This window comes from Schistocerca nitens, chromosome 1, assembly GCF_023898315.1.
Source record: "Schistocerca nitens isolate TAMUIC-IGC-003100 chromosome 1, iqSchNite1.1, whole genome shotgun sequence".
Taxonomy (NCBI): Eukaryota; Metazoa; Arthropoda; class Insecta; order Orthoptera; family Acrididae; genus Schistocerca; species Schistocerca nitens.
The window spans coordinates 590,588,644-590,608,506 of record NC_064614.1 but is presented as its reverse complement, the minus strand read 5'-3'; the positions used below and the strand labels follow the sequence as shown (position 1 = coordinate 590,608,506).

General features: G+C 38.6%; 1 protein-coding gene across 3 annotated transcripts in view; it reads left to right on the top strand.

Annotated features, from left to right (window-relative positions):
* Positions 1-17,257, top strand: part of LOC126236472 (uncharacterized) — a 51,893-nt gene extending 34,636 nt beyond the window's left edge. For all 3 annotated transcript variants that reach the window (XM_049945825.1, XM_049945808.1, XM_049945816.1), the window contains one exon: positions 15,500-17,257. In XM_049945825.1, coding sequence (XP_049801782.1) covers positions 15,500-15,699 — 200 coding nt within the window. In that variant the 3' untranslated portion in view covers positions 15,700-17,257. The remainder of the gene's footprint in view (positions 1-15,499) is intronic.
* The last annotated feature ends 2,606 nt before the right edge of the window (positions 17,258-19,863 follow it).

Here is a 19,863-nt window from a genome sequence, read left to right as displayed (position 1 = left end):
GTACAGATGGAGCAAACACTGACGAAGGTGTTAAGACTGTAGAGGCTCGTACTGTATCTGGGCACTATACTTAATACTGTTCTTGGGGTACATGCATATAAACTAGCATAGCAAGCATGGTGGAATACATGAACAGCACGGCAGAAATGGCCATGGCCTTTGAAAAATTCGGAATGCACAACTTAGTGCACAGTGCATTGTTTACAGGTTCAGGTGCAGCTGCTCAATATAGGAGCACCAGATGAGGCAGAAACAGTGAAACTCAGATTGTTTATTGGTAAAAGTTCACTGTTCGTGATCTGCTACTTTTACACTGCGTTCAACACTTGTGAATTGTTGTCAAATCAGATGAGGTTATGTGCATATGTCAGCAATATGGCATCGTGTTGTAGCAAGGCAGCGGTCTGCATTGTAGGTTAGGCTCAAGAAATGTAAGAAACAGGTCATGCAACATCACAGAATGTTTGTGCACAGAAAATCCACTAAACAGAGCAATGCGATGTGTAAAATGTTCTGGGATATGTCCATGGGGTGTAGAAACTAGTGCAGCAATGATTACTGTCTGTGCTGTTTGTTGAGAGAGTAGTGCTGGTGACAAAGCAAATTGTTCATCATTTTTAAATTTCACATGATTCAAAGCACATGGTGGCAAATCAGAATGGGAGAAATGACCACAGGCTATGATGTGGTAGATGAATTTGGTTGCTGTGTCTTAGCAGTCATTGTTGGCCACATTGTCCTGAGTTATTTTGTATACAGAAATTGCTCAAACCATGGAAGTTCTCGGAAAATGTGTAATGTGGGATCGCAAGTGTGGGTGCAGTTGGATTTCATAGCAAAATAAAATTGTAAACACCACTTTAAATGAATAATGCTTAATTATAAGTAACACATTTACACAAGTCAATTACACAGTTCAACAGTAAACAAGAGGCCGCCCGACTCCTTCTTAGTACAGATATTTCACATTACTTGATACATTGATCCACCACACTTAACTTTGGCCACATCAATATCTGTTTCTACTTCTGGCAAAGTGACTGCCTTTGCTTCAGAATTCTCTGTAACTTTCATTGAAGCTAAACCAACTCTTAATTTTGTCATGATCTTTCAGTCCAATCATTCTATTTCTGACAGACAATTCCCCAACTTAATAGCTAGTATCATCATTGTTACATTTATTCATATTGCATGTATTGTTAATATTGTTGCTTCCTGTTCTAATTACTATATTTATTAAACCCTTCGCACATATTTTTGTTACCTATTGTTGCATCCAAGTTGCATATAGCAATCTCTCTTCTTTATTTCTTACTACAATTCTCTTCTGCCAGCCAGAGTGGCTGAGCGGTTCTAGGCTCTACATTCTGGAACTGCGCGGCCGCTACAGTCGCAAGTTCAAATCCTGCCTCGGGCATGGATGTGTGTGATGTCCTTAGGTTAGTTAGGTTTAAGTAGTTCTAAGTTCTAGGGGACTGATGACCTCAGAAATTAAGTCTCATAATGCTCAGAGCCATTTGAACCGTTTTTAGCCAATTATCTTCCGTGTAACCATTGCATATCCATTAGCCTCACTATGGACCTTGAGTGAGGCTCCTGTTACTTTTCTAATGGTCTGCTCTGGAACTTTGCACCATGTGCACTCTCATGTCTTCGCCATTGCCTTACTTGCTCTCTCCTCTGTTCAAAATTCTCCCTTCCCTCATTATGATTCCCATTATCTCCCTGCTGTCTGTATCTCCAATTCCCACTATGATTATTATGCCCACTCTGATCATCTCTTCATCCATACCTATGATTTTCATTGAAATTATTGCTGTAATTACCATCCCTGTGCTCAGCAAATTTTGGTGTGTAACACAGAGCCCTACCCACTACCCATGTTTTCTATGAAATCTAGAAACTCTTATACAGAATCAGTAGTGCTGCGTATGAGTTCCCACTGCAATGACTCTGGAAGCCTTCTCTAATGTACACATTTCTGTAAGCACTTCCAATGACCAGTCCAAATATATTAATTTATTTAATTCTCTTGCACAAAATTGTCTCTTCCTCTCTTTAATCATTGTTATACCCTGAGTCATTCAAAAATTCATTTTGTAATCTTACTTGGTTATCTTGCCCCCAGTATTTAAGAACATTATTTCAGAAGTCCTGGAATCAACAAATTTCTTTACATGCTGATTACCCAGTGTCTGAGCTCCCCCTTCTAAATGCCTCTTTACAAATTTAATTTTAGCCATTTCACTGTGCTGGCAACAAAATTATCTTTACATGTAGCCAAGAAGTCCACTGCATGGTAATTACTGTCTCCACCGAAGGGTTTTGTACACAATCCTTCCCCCATTATTAAATTACGTTGTCCAGCTGCTACATCACTTATTGATTCCTTTAATTCATTTATCTGTGTCTCTCTTTTGCTGACTTCTCTCTTTTGCTAACTTCCCCATCCAGCTTTTCACCTATACTTTTATAACAATCAGCAATGCCTACATTCACTGATTTAAACTCTGCATTTGTTTGTATTTCAAAGTTTATACATTTCCTTTCTTGTGCCTCAGTTCCTCCCACAGGATGATCTTCTACAGTTTCCACTTTGGCTACCAATCCCTTTCCTACCTCATCAACTCTGAGAATAACTCCCTTGACCATCTTAACTGCACTTTCAGCCTTATTTGTAATTTCAGTGAATTTACTATCTAGCTGATCAAATTTCCCACTCACTGCACTTTAACATCACCAAGCTTCAATTCCATATCCTCCAATTTTGAACCTATATTCCTGCCTATTTCAGTTTTTATATTCCCAGTTTCATTCTCCTATTTTAAATCTACTCTCCAACTATCTCAGATTTTATGCACCCCATTTGTATTTGTAAAACTATCTTTTCTAATTTCTTACTCAGTATTAAAAAAAATGCATACAGATAACTTCCTGGCATCCAATCTATTTCTTTCCTTCTCCCTGCAATGCTATCACTACTAACATCACTCCCTGCACTCTCTGACCCACAGTCACTTTGCAAATTAATAATTTCATTGGCCATTGCTGACTATGAGAAAAATTTACAATGCAGCTGCTGACTGTAGTTAACTTGCATTTCCACGTTGACGTATGCAGCCTCTGCTGCTCTGCATTTCGTCCAATGGCGATGCAATATTGCCCTCTATATGGACCGCCATTTGCCTCACGTGACTGTGTGTGAAGCCGTTGCCTCTGGTGCTTGGAGCCAATGCGATGTTGCCCGCATGTGATACTATGTGAAGGCTCTGCCTCTGCAGCTCAGTGCCAATGTAGTGCCACCCACGTTTGATACCATATAGACACCGCCTCTGCAGCTCATTGATTTTGCCCGTAAGAACTGCTTCACTGGCGATGTACCATGTAGTTGTTGTCTGCTGCTGCTGTTACTGACACTTGCTATTATGCTTATCATGTGCACTAAGTGCACTATTACTGCTGCTGCTTTTACACACTGCCACACTGTACAGAAACTCATGAGTTCCCACCCTAACTGGTCACTAGTACAGCTTGGATACTAGAATAGAATAGAATATTTTTTTATTAGCCTTTCAGTATTTTTCATACAATTGGCTTCGTCAAAGTTTACAGAGGGTTTTAGTTTCAGTACGATATTCAAATAGTTACAAAAAGGGGAGAAAAGGGACTAAAGACCTTTTCTTCAGCATTATGTAAAACAATGTTTTATACAGTAATTAAATACACACATAAGAAAAGAATCACAGTAAATAACTAGCTTAAATAATATCAAAATATTTTCTTCATAACTTAGGTAAAACATATATTTTGATGATTAGTTTCTAAGAATTCTTCATTTGTATAGAATTCGTTGTTTTTTAGCCAGGTTTGCAATGTATTCTTATATTTATTTAGTGGTACTGTACGAGCTGAGCATGGTAACTTATTGAAAAATTTTATGCTTAAGTACTTATAGTTATTATGGACTACAGCAAGTCTTGTGGAAGGCAAGTCCAGCAGGTGACTGTCTCTTGTACTGTGTGCATGCACGTCACATCACAACCAATCTGAAATATCAATAGAATAACATGCAGCTCAATCCAGGATGAGCCAATGCAATTATGATGTTTGCCCCCTGTTCCCAAGTTTGTTGGTAATGTACAGCCATTAACTTTGGGTGTGGCTTGCTAACATCAATGGGGGTGGGGGTGGGGGTGGGGGGGGGGTAGCCAAACCCAACATTGCAACATAATAATGTTAACGCCAAAGCCTTATATTAGCTGTGAGACATTAGTGACTAATTTATTAAAAGATATATTCAGGTTCAATCTGTTGGTCAAAATGCTGAAGGATAACATTGCTCAAAACATATTAACTTTAAGTTTTACAGGAAACCCTTTTAATTATTCTTTAGAGAAGCACAATGTACGTGAATGGTGGTCACCAACAATAACTCACTGAATACCTGAACCATGTCTATCACCAGCACAAATTTTGGCACTACTTTGTGCAGATGTAGCATTACACCCAGCAGAATTCACTAAATCACAATATACAAGTTCCAGTACACAAAAATAACATTCACGGCATACACACCGCCAATAGCAGTACCAATTCAAGATGAAATACCTCACCAACACTCCAGACACAAGATGACAGGCAAAAGACTCTGAGCTCTGCCCCGCGTGCTTATTTAAATGTTTGATCATATGACCACTTCTCAATTCAATGCAAATACTTTCATCTCGACCACCATTCATAATTTTCGTAACAATTTCATATAACTACTTATGATAAAACATATGAAAATCTTTGCAGTCATTTTCCAATCTCTTAACAAACTCATTTATATATTGTGATTCTTCAATTTCTCCGAGCATATTTCTTGCTCGAACAGTCCACAGGTGTACTGCTGGTCCATAGTGCCGATTGGACACTATGAACTGGCATTACGCCCATGGACTGTTTGATCTTTTATATATTATTTTAACAATTTGAAACAAATTTCAAACACTTGAATCACCACATTTCGTATTCTGTTCAAAACAGTAACTTGACCTATTTTAAAAATCACAACCACAATTCAATATACGCTGAAAGTTTTGGAACATCAAGGAAAGAAACTCATAGTGATAAATTCTTTTGTGTCTCCGTGGGTGAGTTCATAGTTATGGCACTATTTATGTAAACAAATTAAATTGTTTATAACATTTTTATAGTTGTTTAATCTGTTCATTATACTGCAAGCATTAACCTCTTTCATCTGGTGTATCATGACTGTGACTTTCTTGATGGATTAAGTTGTTACAATTTACTATAAACAATAATGGTAATAATGTAAATAACTTTTTAACTATTAAAGCTTCAAACATGAATTTATTGTTCAGTGAGCTCATCCTACTTCCATGGTTCTAAAACTATCATTGGTTTTTCTCTAGCATTCTTGTAATGAATTTTAAAGTATTTTCATTAAAATCATATTAGCGACAACAATCCATATCACAGGTCCTGCGACCATATTGCCAGAACACACCCCTCTTCCTGCCTGGAAAAATCCTGATGACCACTGGGCCTCATGGCTTACTAGCCACCTTCACTTCCATTCAGCTCACCTGTCACAGCAGTCTGACAGCTACCTGCCCCAACAAACATTCACACTGGCCCACATCTGACCTGTCAGATTCAGTCCATCCTGTGACAGTCAACATGTTTTGGGTCTACATTATCCAATTATTGAGTGCTGTAAAGCAAGAAAACAAATCAATACATTGTAATACTACACATATTGATGACTATGTAAGTGTTTATATGTGCTGTACTATAACATACCTTAAAACTTCTATGTCAACAGTAAAAATCCAACAAAAAATGCATTGTAAAACAATAAAACTGCTCCAAGCTCAACTTATATTGAGTATCATACTCTCACAAGGCTCAGATGTAAACTAACTGCAGCTGCCTTCACATACCAAAGATAGTACTACCCCAGACTGTATGTATCACAGTCCTCAGTGATGTTCCTGTCTATTGTAAAATATTTGAACATTATGTATCAAGTCCTAGCAAATTCTAAAACCAATGCTAGACCTATGTTGCAATTTGTGCTTCTGTGTAGAATAAGTAACATAAAATATTACACTGCTAACTAGAATAAGTTGGTGGCTCCTTCTCAAAGAGAACAGCACTAAAGTGGAGCCAAGACTGCCCCTTGGACATTGAGTCTTCTCATTGAATATGCTGATGCATTCCTGTCTTAAAGCACAAAATATCTCAACTTCCTCTAAATTTGACAGCAACCTCCCTTTGTCTTCAATGTGCAATACCCTCATGCTTTTCTGTGATGTTACCGAGTGAATCCATCTCATTGTTGAGGTGCTTTGCCTCTATTGCTGAGCCATTCTCTTTGTTATTATGATCATTAAACCTTACTTTAAAATTTCTATCCTCTTGCCCCATGTACTTTATTTCATAAACCTGACACTGGTTTTATAGCAGTTGATAATGGGATAATGTCATTCCAAAAAATGTCATTATAAATATACCACATGTTTCACGACTGATGCGTAAAATTCTCAGTACTGATACAAGATGCAGTTTGAAGATAAATTCACAACAGATAGTTTCACTTTTGTTACATGCCATTTTGATGGTGCTGCAGTTTTAATGGCCAGTAGTGTAGAATACCCAAAGAATAAAATGCCTCTATAACCCTTCATGGATAATTAGTCAAATAATATGTATATTCTACCTAAGTATTCATCTATTTTTTACAGGGGGAATAGAACAAGACAATATGTACAGATTAATATTTTTTTGAGAGATGCCATTGATTCTTCATTGAGAACTAACATGTTTTTCAACTGTGTGGCCTTATAGCCAAGTTTGCCATTTATTGATGTTCAGAGGATGCACTGTACTAGTGACAGTCACTCTTTTTTTTTTCCTTTTGAGAACATGCTATTTGTCATGAAACAGGTAGAACATCAGTAGTCACATGCATTATTTACTTAGTGTGACTCAATCATTCAATTTCACACACACACACAATGTAGGTCATATGTATTGGAAATAACTTACATTGTAGTACAAGTTAAAACATTTAGCATAACTTCTATCTGTGTTTCACATTGCCATATACTCTCACTTATTATACCTAGTGCATAACTTGAAGGTAGGTTGCATGTTTCACAACACTTTGCACACAGCAGGACTATAAAAATTTTCCGTTGTTCAAGAAAGGCTCACCAGATGACATGGGAAATTACTGCCCTACTTCCAAGCTGCCAGTTTTTGCTAAGGTGATAGAAAGGATTGTTGCAAAACACCCTGAAAACTTACTTATAGGAAACAATTTGGATTTCAAAGGGGAAAAATACAATAAATGCTATCAGGTAATTCACTGAAAAGATAAGCTCTCCTTTAGACAAGGGTAAAAAGGTCACAGGTATTTTTTGTGATTTGACCAAAGCTTCTGATGCAGTCAATCACTTATTACTTCTACACAAGCTAGAGAGGTATGGGATTGTGGACATGGAATTGCAGTGGTTCAAATCTTATTTGTCAGAAAGAAAACAGAGAGTAATTCTAAATACAAATGGAAAAAAATCATTCTTTGACTGGAAAAAGATTTGTACAGGGGTCCCACAGGACTCAAATTTACGGCCTTACCTTTTTCTGCTGTACATAAATGATTTACCTGTAAACATTGATGTTCACTCCATTTTATTCACAGAGGACACCTCAGTTTTAATTGAAAATGACAATTTAGAACAAATTCACGATACAGTGGAAAATATAGTGGGAAACCTAGATTTATGGTTTCAGCAAAATGGATTAAAACTCACTGTCACAAAAACACAATTAGTGCAGTTCAGTGCTAAAACATCATCAGCATCTCCTATAAAAATAGTGCATGGTGATCAAGAAATGACTGAAGCAAGTTATGTAAAATTTCTAGGTCTAAATCTTGACAAAAATTTAAATTGGAAGGCACTTGTACTCTTCTTAGCAAACAAACTAAACAGCTTAGCTTATGCAATGAATGTCTTATCTGGTTCTTCCCTTATGGATACTAGAAAGATAGTCTACCACAGCTACTTTGAGACTACAGTTCGATACTCCACGAACAGCCTGAGATTACTTACATTCCAAGAGAGAATAATAAGAATAATGTTTAGTCCAAAAAAGAACACCGTGTTGCCAATTATTTAAAAAATTAAAAATATTAACCATGTCTTCTGTGTACATCTATGAAATTTTTATTCTCGTCTATAAAAATCAAAACTGACTTGACAATTTTTTCCCTTTCATAATTTAAAAGTTTATGCTCAAACACCATTGTACATGGGATTAAAAATTTACAGTAAATTAAATAACACAAATCTGTTAAATATGGAGTTTTACCCACTAAAAAGATTGTTATTTAATACAACAGTGGAAAAATGTTAAGTGTTATATATGTTCTTGTTAAGTTGATCATGCGTAAAAATGCAGAAATGCCTGCTGAAATATGTTAATTGTTATAAGCTTATTTTTTTAAAGTAATTGATTTGTAACTGTACTTTACAAGATGAATAAAATGCATTCTACATAAATTTATTTGTTATGTGTATGATCATGATGATGAAGTCCCATACTCCTGATAGAACGTAGGGAACGATGCAGGAGGCCCGTACTAGGCAAAGTCCTAGTGGATATGGTTTGCCATTGCCTTCCTCTGACTGTAATGGGGATGAATGATGATGATGATGAAGATGGCACAACAACACCCAGTCATCTCGAGGCAGGGAAAATCCCTGACCCCGCCGGGAATTGAACCCGGGACCCCATGCTTGGGCAGCGAGAATGCTACCGTGAGACCACGAGCGGACGATATGTGTATACTGACATCATTTTTAAAATGTGTTTGGTACTGGTATGAGCATACTGATAAAAACAGCAAACTAGACTACACTAGATACAGTCAAATTATTGACTGAATAGGGCTGTAAATGGTTCACAACCCACAGTTTATCTCACAAGCATATAAAAGTATTTATTATTATTACCGTATTTACTCGAATCTAAGTCGCACTTTTTTCCGGTTTTTGTAATCCAAAAAAGCCGCCTGCAGCTTAGATTCGAGTGCAAGTAGACTTGGCCACTGTTTCTAGTTTCGATACAGTGTATCGATATGTGGAACTGTTTCAGTGTTTCGGAACAGCTGTGGTTCACTGTTTCGAAACAATGGTGTTTCATTCCGCACCTGTCTCGGATAACCGGACCAGATTCGATCTCGAGCCAGACACAGAAACTGTATCGTTGTTTCAAAAGAAGGCTGTTTCAGTCCACCTGTGCTTAGAACGGACTAATTGTATCGAAACAGTGATATTTCATTCCGCTCTGCGTCGGACGAGATTCGGGCTGGGCACAACATACCACTTCATGAAACACTTTCAAGAGTGTTGAAATCTTTTTGACAAGCAATAGCATGACGCTTAAGATATCCGAAAATAAAGCTTCGTTTCTAGCTGACTGTCCTGTTCCGAAATGGCTAACATCTGCTTTATAAAGACTAACCAAACAATAAAACAACGCATATTATTCACATTCAAGATGATAAATATGTGAAAATCATTCAGTTAAATTACAGTTTTTTTTATAACATACGCTTCTCTGTTCATGTACAGTAATCATATTAAGAAACGCAAGTAAGCCTACAACATTTTGAATAAAAAAAGGTGTAGAGTGACAGTTATTAGACAGATACATAAATCTGATGTAGGTACAATTGCAAGCAATCTGTTTGACATATCACTGATAGTGTAATAGTGAACAGGAAGGGCTGGGAAACATGGTGAATTTATAGTAACGGTTCGAAACACCTTGCAAGACAAAATTTTTTTGTTATATTTTGTTATTTATTCGAATTATTTGGCGTTATTCATGAGTCTATACTCACTGTGCCTATTATCCACAATGATTCTCTTTGTGTGCATGGAAATTAGCAGGATGGGTATATTACCCATACTAACGGAATGTGGGAATCCCAGTAGCATATCCGTTGTCTCTGCAGTTTGCTCCCATCTCCAGTTCCGTTCGTGGTGGTTCTTCTGTCTTCAGCTATGGCTGTCCTCAGCCAATTGAAAAGTATGAAAGTCAGACGACACGAAAGCAGCGCATTTGCTGCAGGAAATACAAAACTGCCAAGACTTTCAGCGATATGATTAGCATTCTCGCACCTTATTTGTGTTTATGTGGACATACTTATACAGTAGACATTCAAGATGCTAAAATATGTAGGTTTATTAGATTACAAAACACAAACTGTTTCACTGTTTCGAAACAGCGTATCGAAACATTTCGTTGTACTGTTTCATTTGTTTCGAAACAGTTACGTGTTTCAGTTTGCCCATCTCTAGTGCAAAGTAAGCGGAAGTTCTGAAAAATGTTGGTAGGTGCCGCCAGAACTTACCGTCGAATATATGTAGCGCTATACAGGCATGCTTTGCAGGCACAAAGATAAATACTGGCGCCAAAACCTCTGCGTCAGTAAATAAAAAAAAAAGTGGAAGACGAGCTTTTTTTACTTCGCCCCGAGTTTCGACCACTGCATTTTCATACATTATCCGTCGAAGTAAATACAAATTGCGTATTGTTCATCTTCGAATGTTGCAGCGTTTCAACGTACTACAAAAATCCGACTGGCAAGACTGTTAGGGATGTTTGTCTATATGGCCAACTCTGCGTTCTGAATTTTTTCCTACCTGTGAGAAGAGACGGTTGCTAATAGGAACTTTTAAGAATTTTGAATCACACACAGTATTCTCTTCACCATAAGAATAATACGAATATAAACATTTTGCCATGTGTTCTTTCATGTTTGCTGCTATCTCATTTAAATTCTGTCTGCCTAATAAACTACGAAACTAGAGTGAGACAACAGCAAACGCGGAAGAATATACATGTCATGTTTATATTCGTATTATTCTTATGCGTAATAGTGATACAGTCAGAAATGAAGCACGGCAATTGACTAGATTTTTAAGTCTAAGATGTCTCTAATTTCTGTGCAGATTGTAATGTACTAAAGAGGCGCCTGCATAGATTTTCAAACGGAGAAAAATTTTCGCTAAACTCTTGTTCAGATCATCTTCTATCATACGCAGTCTATTATTTGGTTCTTGTCGATCATTATCAAAGAACGCAGCTAATAAACGACAGGCTGTAAACACTCATTATTAGAATGCGACAAAGCATCTTCAGCTTAGAGTGACGTCAACACCTATAACAAAGAGAACAGCACTTATCAGATCAAAGAAAAACAAGCAATTAATTCAAACCAAACAAAGCACGTGAAAAAGGAAGGGTACCCGTATAAATACGGACGGAGCGCCTGACACATACCCTCCAAAACCCAGGCAATCATCATAGGCCGCACCACTCGCTCCTTTCGCCTCCATGATTTCTACCTCACCCTTTATGGTCATCCTATCCAGCTCACCCCCACCCTGAAATACCTTGGCCTCACCCTCGACCGACACCTCACCTGGACCCCTCATCTCCAGACCATCCAGCAGAAAGCCCATTCCCGCCTCCGCCTTCTGAAACTCCTGTCTGGCCGGACATGGGGATTGCATCCTTCTACCATCCTCCACACCTACAAATCCCTCATCCGTCATATCCTCTGTTATGCCAGCGTTGCCTGGATCTCCGCCCCCACCCGCTTTTACAAGGCCCTCCAAATTCTTGAACGCCATGCGCTCCGCCTTGCCTTCCGTATCCGCCTTCCTTCCCCCACACGGCTCCTGTATGAACTGATCCCCTTCCCCCGCCTCCTCCTGTTCCTCCAACATCTCCGCATCCTTTACATTGTTCGCAGGCTTGATCCCCCCCCCCACCCTCTGGTTTCCTCCTTCCTCTCCACCCCCCGCCCATTGCCGCACCTCTATCGCTGTATCCCTCCCTCTCTCCACCTCCACACCCTCCATCTCCTTCATCAGGGCAATTTCCAACGCCTCCCCCTCCCGGATGACGAACTTCGCCGTGACATCTACCCTTCCTTCCAACTGTAGCCTGGCCTTGTCCCCCCCCCCTCCCCAGGGCCCCCTTTTCCCTGTTCCCTCCTTCTCCCAGAGCGGATTTTCCTCCATCCTCCCCTCCCCTGTGACCCTGCACCCCATACTTGCCTCTTTCCTTCCCACATCCCTCCCTACCTGGCCCTCTTCAGCGCGCCTCCCGCTCATCTCCCCCATCTCTTCCCCTCCCCCCCCTTCTTCAGGTCTCCCTCATCTCCTAGTGCCTGGCAGATCCTCTGTATTGATCATCATCAGTGTGCCATATCAGTGTTGTGCTTAGTGCTGTTTCTCCTGTGCGTCAAGAGGTGTGATTTTAATTGTGTACTGCCTTGAGGTTCGCCGTCAGTGTTACGTTATGTGCTATGCCATCCGTCGATACCTTTATGCTCCAGTCATACTGTGCCTTGTGTTCTTTTAATCGTCGCAGTGTGTGGCTTTTTGTGTGTGCTACTTTTAAACAGTTTTTTATCTCCATTTTACAGTCACCCCGTTTTTTGTCTAATGCCTTCCATGATGTTCCCCATTTTTTATATCTATGTTCACCTTATTCTCTCCTTTGCTGTTTTTAAATGTCTTCTATTATTTTGATCTATGTCTTTCGGCTGAAGAGCAGCGCATATGCTGCTGCCAGCCCGCCCCGATGGGGAATTGAAATACAATAAAGAAAAAAAAAACTGACACATAGCAGTGGCTACCTGGGAAAGCTTAACTGCTAAGCTTACGACTCGAACAAAATTACTGTAGCTGTATCGTCATTCATTCAACCTAAATTGTGTCTCATATTACAATGGACCATCTTGGTTTCGATTTGGAGGTGCGGCCTAAAACTTTTCTCTCCCCTTGAATTTCGAGTCTCAAATTTCAGGTGCGGCTTAGATTCGGGAAAATTTTTTTTTCCTTGATTTCGAGTCTCATTTTTCAGGTGTGGCTTAGATTCGAGTAAATACGGTATTTGCATTTGGTCCCTAGTGTACAATGTTATGTACAACAAGTGGCATTTTCATGTTTTTGTTAACTTCTCTTTGAGCCCATATTACTTTCATTATCTTAGATTGGGGTCTCTCCGTCTTATCAAACCAAGCTGTTCCGAGTTTCTTGGGTTTTTCTGCAAGGCCTACTGTCTAGTCACTAATTTTTTACCTATTTTTTTTCTGTCTGGTATATCAAGTTGTATTATTTATATTTATTTCGGGTCATTTTTATCTGCTCTGATCCATTTTATTGTTTCAGTTTCAGCTTTACAGCAGTTTCATAGAAATCTGCCATGGTACATATTTAGTAAATCTGATTGGTTCTGTTCTTTTAAAACGTGCCTAGGATCGCAGCATGCATTTTCCCATATCCAAGTAGATGTTTGTATATACTTAACAATTTCTTTATTTCTTCTTAGCGTGCATGTTTGTTCTTCAATACAATTTGGACGTTAAAGTTTCCTGATTACTTTTTGTTCTCTCTTTTGAATTTCTTCACTGTCCTTTCTGTCTAAAATGTGTATTTAATCCCCATCATGACACTCTGGTGTGATGACTGTGTTGTAGTGTCTCAGTCTGGTATATTTTGAGGTGCGCTTTTTGTTACTATTGTCTTTCATAAGTCTGAAAACGGTTTCAATTTTGTGACAAGAAATTTCACAACCAATCTTTTCTAGGCCTGATTCATTTCACCTAAGTACCGGAATTAAGAAGTACTCTCAATTTTCCCATATTTAGCTTTTAGAATGTTGTTCACCAGGTAGTTGCTAGACATGAGTTTTATTTTTTCAAATAATTTTACATATTCTTTCTCCTGCTTCTTTAATAATTTATGTTTGTTTTTGCACTCTTTCAGTGTCCTGACATAGAATTGCCAGGTCATCTGCAAAAGATAAACAGTCTACCTACTATTTTTACTTCCTAATTTGGTTTGTTCATCAATTCTAAGCTCTGATTTCAGTTTTTGTCACTGTTGGTTACTTTTGATGAGACACAGTTAAAACGTAATAGAGAGAATCCATCACCTAGTCTCATTACGGTTTTCATTTTACAAATTCTAAAATTTCTGCCCTGAATTTTGCATTACATTTTATACCATTTATTTTTTCACTAATAGCTGCAGTGGTTTTAGATCAGGACCTTGTTCTTTCAGAATTTGGAACAGAGACTTATGGCCCACTGAGTCATAAGTGTCTTTGTCATCTATAAAAGTAAAAACTATATTCTTATTTCAAATTTTTTGTTGCATGAGAATTAGTTTCAGAACTAAAATTTGTTGTGAGTGAGATCTATTTGGTTCAAAGCCTTAAAGTAAGGTTGTATCGAGTTTTGTAGTCGAATTGTTGTGCTTGGCCCAGGAGACACTGAAACAGAATTTTGTATGAGAAAGGCAGAAGAGAAATTCCTCTCCAATTTATAACATCTGTCCAATACCCCTTTTTATGTAGTGGATGTATAAATGCAAAAATAAATAAATAACTAATGAAATAATGTGGAAGTGTAATACAGTCAGTTATGAAAAGAAAAAGTTTATTGTTAGCATTGGCAGCAGAGAGATACACACAGACTGTCAATAGAAACTTCACCTTTCAGATTTCCATCTCACAGAAGAGAAAAAAATTGAAAGGAAATAATTATTAGCAAGTAATTAGATAACTTCCACTAACTTTTTGTCTGGTGCCAGATGAAAAAAAAATATAAATCAGTTCTATAGTATCATTAATTAGTTACAAATGCTTGAATTAAAATTAAGCAGTTTTGCCCTAATGATAGTCTCATCTGAGAAATTCCATCATATCCTTGTGTGTAACAAGTATAGTCAACACTTCAGTAAGTTGCTAGGGAAAAACTTTTCTACATTCTTCAAAGAATCTTCCAATGCTGTAACCCACTGAAGTGAATATAAGAGTTTTTGTATTTTTATTATTTCTTTTGTCATGTGATTACAGAAAAAACTTATTTATTGTACAAAATCAAGCATTAACAATATTTTGTAGTCCTCATATTCAATCATTGCATGTAAGTTTCTTCATTGTTTCCAGGAGTCTTACTTGCTAATGTATTTTCTCTTGAGTGGCATCTGTGGTTAAAAGTAAAAGCAAATTTTCAATGTACAAAAGAAGGAGAATAGGTAGGATGAGAATTTCCACATTCACTACACTCATCTTTTTTTGAGTATGAAGTATTTGTGGTAGGTACACTGATAAAAAGGCTGTTGGAAATTATGAATCTTTTTAAATTCATTTACAAATTAAAATCATGTCTTAATTATCTGCCTGACCATAAAAAATTTATTGATTAATACTTTTACCTCTTTAAAAGGCTATCCTACACTTGTCTTGAATAAAGTATTTTGAAGCTCATTTCACTGTGTCTATGTTCTTCATTGTACTCTTGAGTTCAGTTAGGATGCTGACATCATTACTAGTGTAGTACAAATATGCAAACATTTGAATGACTGAAACGACTTTTAATAGACTTCATTGTTTTCAGGTGATGAAGATGGCAAGATTGCAAGCATAGTCCCAACTGTAACTGATATGGGGAGAACAGTTGGTGAAGTTGCTAACAGACTCCGACAGCAGATAACAAAATCTAAAATAAAGGTGCATGAATTTGGCCTGATTGGTGACATCTTATTTTTAGTGTTCAATAACATACAAAAATTTACTGTTCAGACTCACAAGATTTAATATGATTAAATTTTCTACAGTTAATTTGAAAACCAAGAGATGCAAGCAGTCTCTTGGGGGTTAATGATCTTTATACTGTACTGAAACAGGAAATGAAAATAAGACTCCTTGCTGTTTACACCATTTACATTGCTATTCATGTACTTCCTGATAATGAAAAATGGTTAATAATGTATCTTATTAAGATTAGCAAAATGTATAAGTAATTCTGGGTTCATTCACTAAATATGATTTTACACACATATAATGACTGAAAAGGCCTCTAGTTACTGGGCAGCAGTGGATGGAATGACAGATGTTATATTTCACTGGTCTTCCTGTATGTGACAAAAATAGGAAAAGATAATAGAAAACAGGACTTTACAAGGATGTACAGAAATAGACTATCTGATTAAAAGTATCCCAGGACCCCTTTGTAATGTGGAACTGAACACTAGATGTCATGAGAGGCAGACCTGCCAACGTAAAAGGATTGTGTTGTCAGAAGAGAAGCAGTAACAGCAGAACGGGAAGATCAGTAGAGCTCAGTGAGTTTGAACATGGACTAGTCTTTGGATGTTGCCTGAGCAACAGGAACATTTCAACCCTTCTAAAGCTGCCCAAGTCAAATGTTGGTGATGCAATTATGAAGTTGAAATGCAAATAAACAACCAAAGCTGAGACAAGACTAGCCAGACCTCATGTACTGACGGACACGGACTGTTGATCAGTTTGGAGGTCAGTTGTAATATCTCATGAAATCAGTGGAATCAGTCACTCATGAGTTCCAAAGTGTTACTATCAGTCCAAATAACACAACACCTGCGTGCAGGGAGTTAATAGAGTGGCATACAATGGTGAAGCAACTGCTCATAAGCCAAACATTTCTGTAGTCAATGCTAAGCAACACTTAACATGGTGTAAAGAGCAATGCCACTGGACAGTGCATGACTGATACTGAGTGAAGAAGCACACCATACCCTGTGCCAATCCAATGGCAGCATTTGTGTTTGCCAAAAACCTGGAGAACATTACCTGCCATCATGTGTAGTGGCAACAGTAACATACAGAGGAGACGGTGTTATGGTATTGGGGTGTTTTCCATGGTTAGGATGTGACCTCCTTATTGCACTTAAGAAAATGATGAATGCAGAAGGATATGAATACATTTTATGACATTGTGTAGTGTGTACTGTAGAGGAACAATTTGGAGACAATGACTGATTGTATCAGCATGACATTGCACCCTCTCACGTACTAGCATCTGCGAAGCAATGGTTTGTGTACAATAACATTCCTAAAATGGACTGGCCTCCCCAGAGGGCGCACCTGAATCCAATGGAAGACCTTTGGGTTGAGTTAAATCAACTTCGCTCCAGATAGCAGCACCCAACATCACTACCTTCTCTGGTTTTTGCTCTTGAGGAAGAATGGGCTGTCATTCCTTCACAAACATTCAGGCACCTTATTAAAAGTGTCCCTAACAGAGTTCAAGTCATTATAATCATGAAAGAGGGGCACACCAACCATTAGTATCTACTAATAGGTGTCCAGATACTTTTGATCAAATAATATATGTTCAGAGTGGACTATTCATGTCCAAAGGTTTTCAACCAACTCTCATCAGACATAAAACTGTAAATTGGGAATCCCAATAAATTCAAAATAAAATAAAAATTGTATTCTATTAACCATCAGTATACAAATTATTGGATTATCTAATTATTAGTTGCTTGGCAAGTAGCAATGTTCATTGTAAACAAGGTCCCCCCCCCCCCCCTCCCCAACATTCTTATGCTATGTAGGTACTTGTTGTTCTGCAATAAATATTAATCTGGTTGAATAGTTAAGCAACTTGTAGTAAACTGCAGTTATTTAATATCATTGTCAAAGTAGCAGGTTTTTAAACAATGTAGCAAGTTTCTGCTGATTTTACTGTGTTAAATTTGGTCTGAATAAGGATAAACAATTTATTTATTTGTCTGTGTTCTGTAGAGACATATGTAGATTCACCATGTAACATTTAGAACATGATAATGATTTTTCACTGACCATAAGATTTAAAAATGAAAATATTTGTATGACAATATTATGAAAAGGATGGACTGCTACTCACCATAGAGTTAAGATGTTGAGTCACAGACAGACAAAACAAAAACATTGCTAAGTATATAAGCTTTCAACCAAAAGTCCTTATTCTGGAGTACACACACACACACAACACCCACCCACACACACACACACACACACATAATCATTGTCTCTGGGCACCATGGTCAGACCGCAAGCAACAGCATGTGATGGGTGAAGCAGTATGGGTGGTGGGGGTAAAGCATACAAGGATGTAGCGGGTAGGTGGTGTGGCAGCTAAGTGCAGACAGGAGTTTAGATGGAAGGTGGGGGAGGGGTTGCAGAAAAGGACAGAAGTAAGAAGACTGTTGGTGCATTGCTGGAACAGAAGATTGTGTAGCTCTGGAGTGGCAATTGGAGATAGGTAGGTGAAGGACAGTAACTAACGAACGATGAGGCCAGGGGAGTTACGGGAATGTATGATATAGTGCAGGGATAGTTGTCACCTGTGCAAATCAGAAAAGTCGGTGTTGGTAGGAAGGACAGATAGCACAGGCTGTAAAGCAGTGAAGAACACTGTGTTTAACAGAGTGCTCACTAACTGGGTGGTCCACCTTTTTCTTGGCCACAGTTTGTTGAAGGGCATTCATGTAGACAGACAGCTTGTTTGTTGTCACGCCCACATAGAATGCAGCACAGTTGTTGCAGCTTAGCTTGTAGATCACCTGACTGCTTTCATAGGTAGCTTCCTCATTTCAGGGCATGACGAGAGGTAGTCAGACCTTGAGGAGAATGTGATTCAGATGCTCCATTCTTGGGTGGTACTGAACCATGAGGGAAATGCTCCTCTGTGGCCAGATAGTGGGACTTTAGAAGGTGATGGGTGGCTAGATAGATGAGGCATGGGGGATCTGTTTCTGCACAAGTTTGTGAAGGTAATTTTGGTCTGTTAAGGCCTCAGTGGGCCCTTGGCACATTTTGTGAGGGACTGCTCATCACTAGAGGTGCAACAGTAATGGGTGGCAAGACTATATGGAAGGGACTTCTAGGTATGGAACATGTGGCAGCTGTTGAAGTGGAAGCATTGCTGGGTTGGTAGCTTTCATATAAATGTAGTCATCTTTGAGTTGGAGGTCAACATTGAGGAAGTTAGCTTGCTGAATTAAGGAGGACAAAGTGAAGTTAATGAGGAGAAAGTGTTGAGGATTTGAAGGAATGTAGATAGGGTGTCCTCACTCTTGATCCAGACCATGGTGTCATCAGTGAATCTGAACCAGGTGAGGGGCTTGGGTTTCTGGATGGCTAGGAAGGATTCTTCTGGATGGCCCATGAATAGGTTTGCACAGAATGGTGCCACATGGGTGCTCATTGCCATACAACAGGTGATGCCTTCAAAAGTGAAGTAATTATGGGTGAGGATATAGTTGGTCATGGTGACTAGGATGGAGGCTGTAGATTTGGAATCTACCAGACACTGGAAAAGGTAGTGTTCAATAGTGGCAAGGCCTTGGGAATTATGGATGTTAGTGTAACAAGAGGTGGCATCAATAGTGATTAGCAGGGCACCATGTCGTAAAGGAACAGGAACTGTGGAGAGTTGGTGGAGGAAATGGTTGGTGTCTTTTATATAGGAGGTTAGGTTGTTGGTAATAGGCTAAACATGTTGGCCTGCAGGAGCAGATATTCTCTCAGTAACCAGCCACAATACGGAGTCCTGGGTGTTTGGGTTTATGAACTTTAGGAAGCATGTAGAAGGCAGTAGTGCAGGGAGTGGTAGGGGTGAGAAGAGAGATAGACTCAGGGGAGAAGTTCTGGGATGAGCCTAAGAATTTGAGGAGAGACTGAAGATCCTGTTGGATTTCTGGAATGGGGTCACTGTGCAGGGTTTGCAGGTGGATGAATCTGACAGCTGCAGCAGTCCTTCTGCTGGTTAATCCTCATGGTTTAAAATCACAATGATGAGTCTTTGTCAGCAGGTAGGATTGTAAGGTTGGGATCGGTTTTTAGGTGGTGGATTGTGTTTGTTTCTGAGGATTCTTGAGAGATTTCGAGAATGAAGGTTTGAGGTTAAGAAATTCTGGAAAGTTAACAGGGGGTGATCTGTGGACAGTGAGG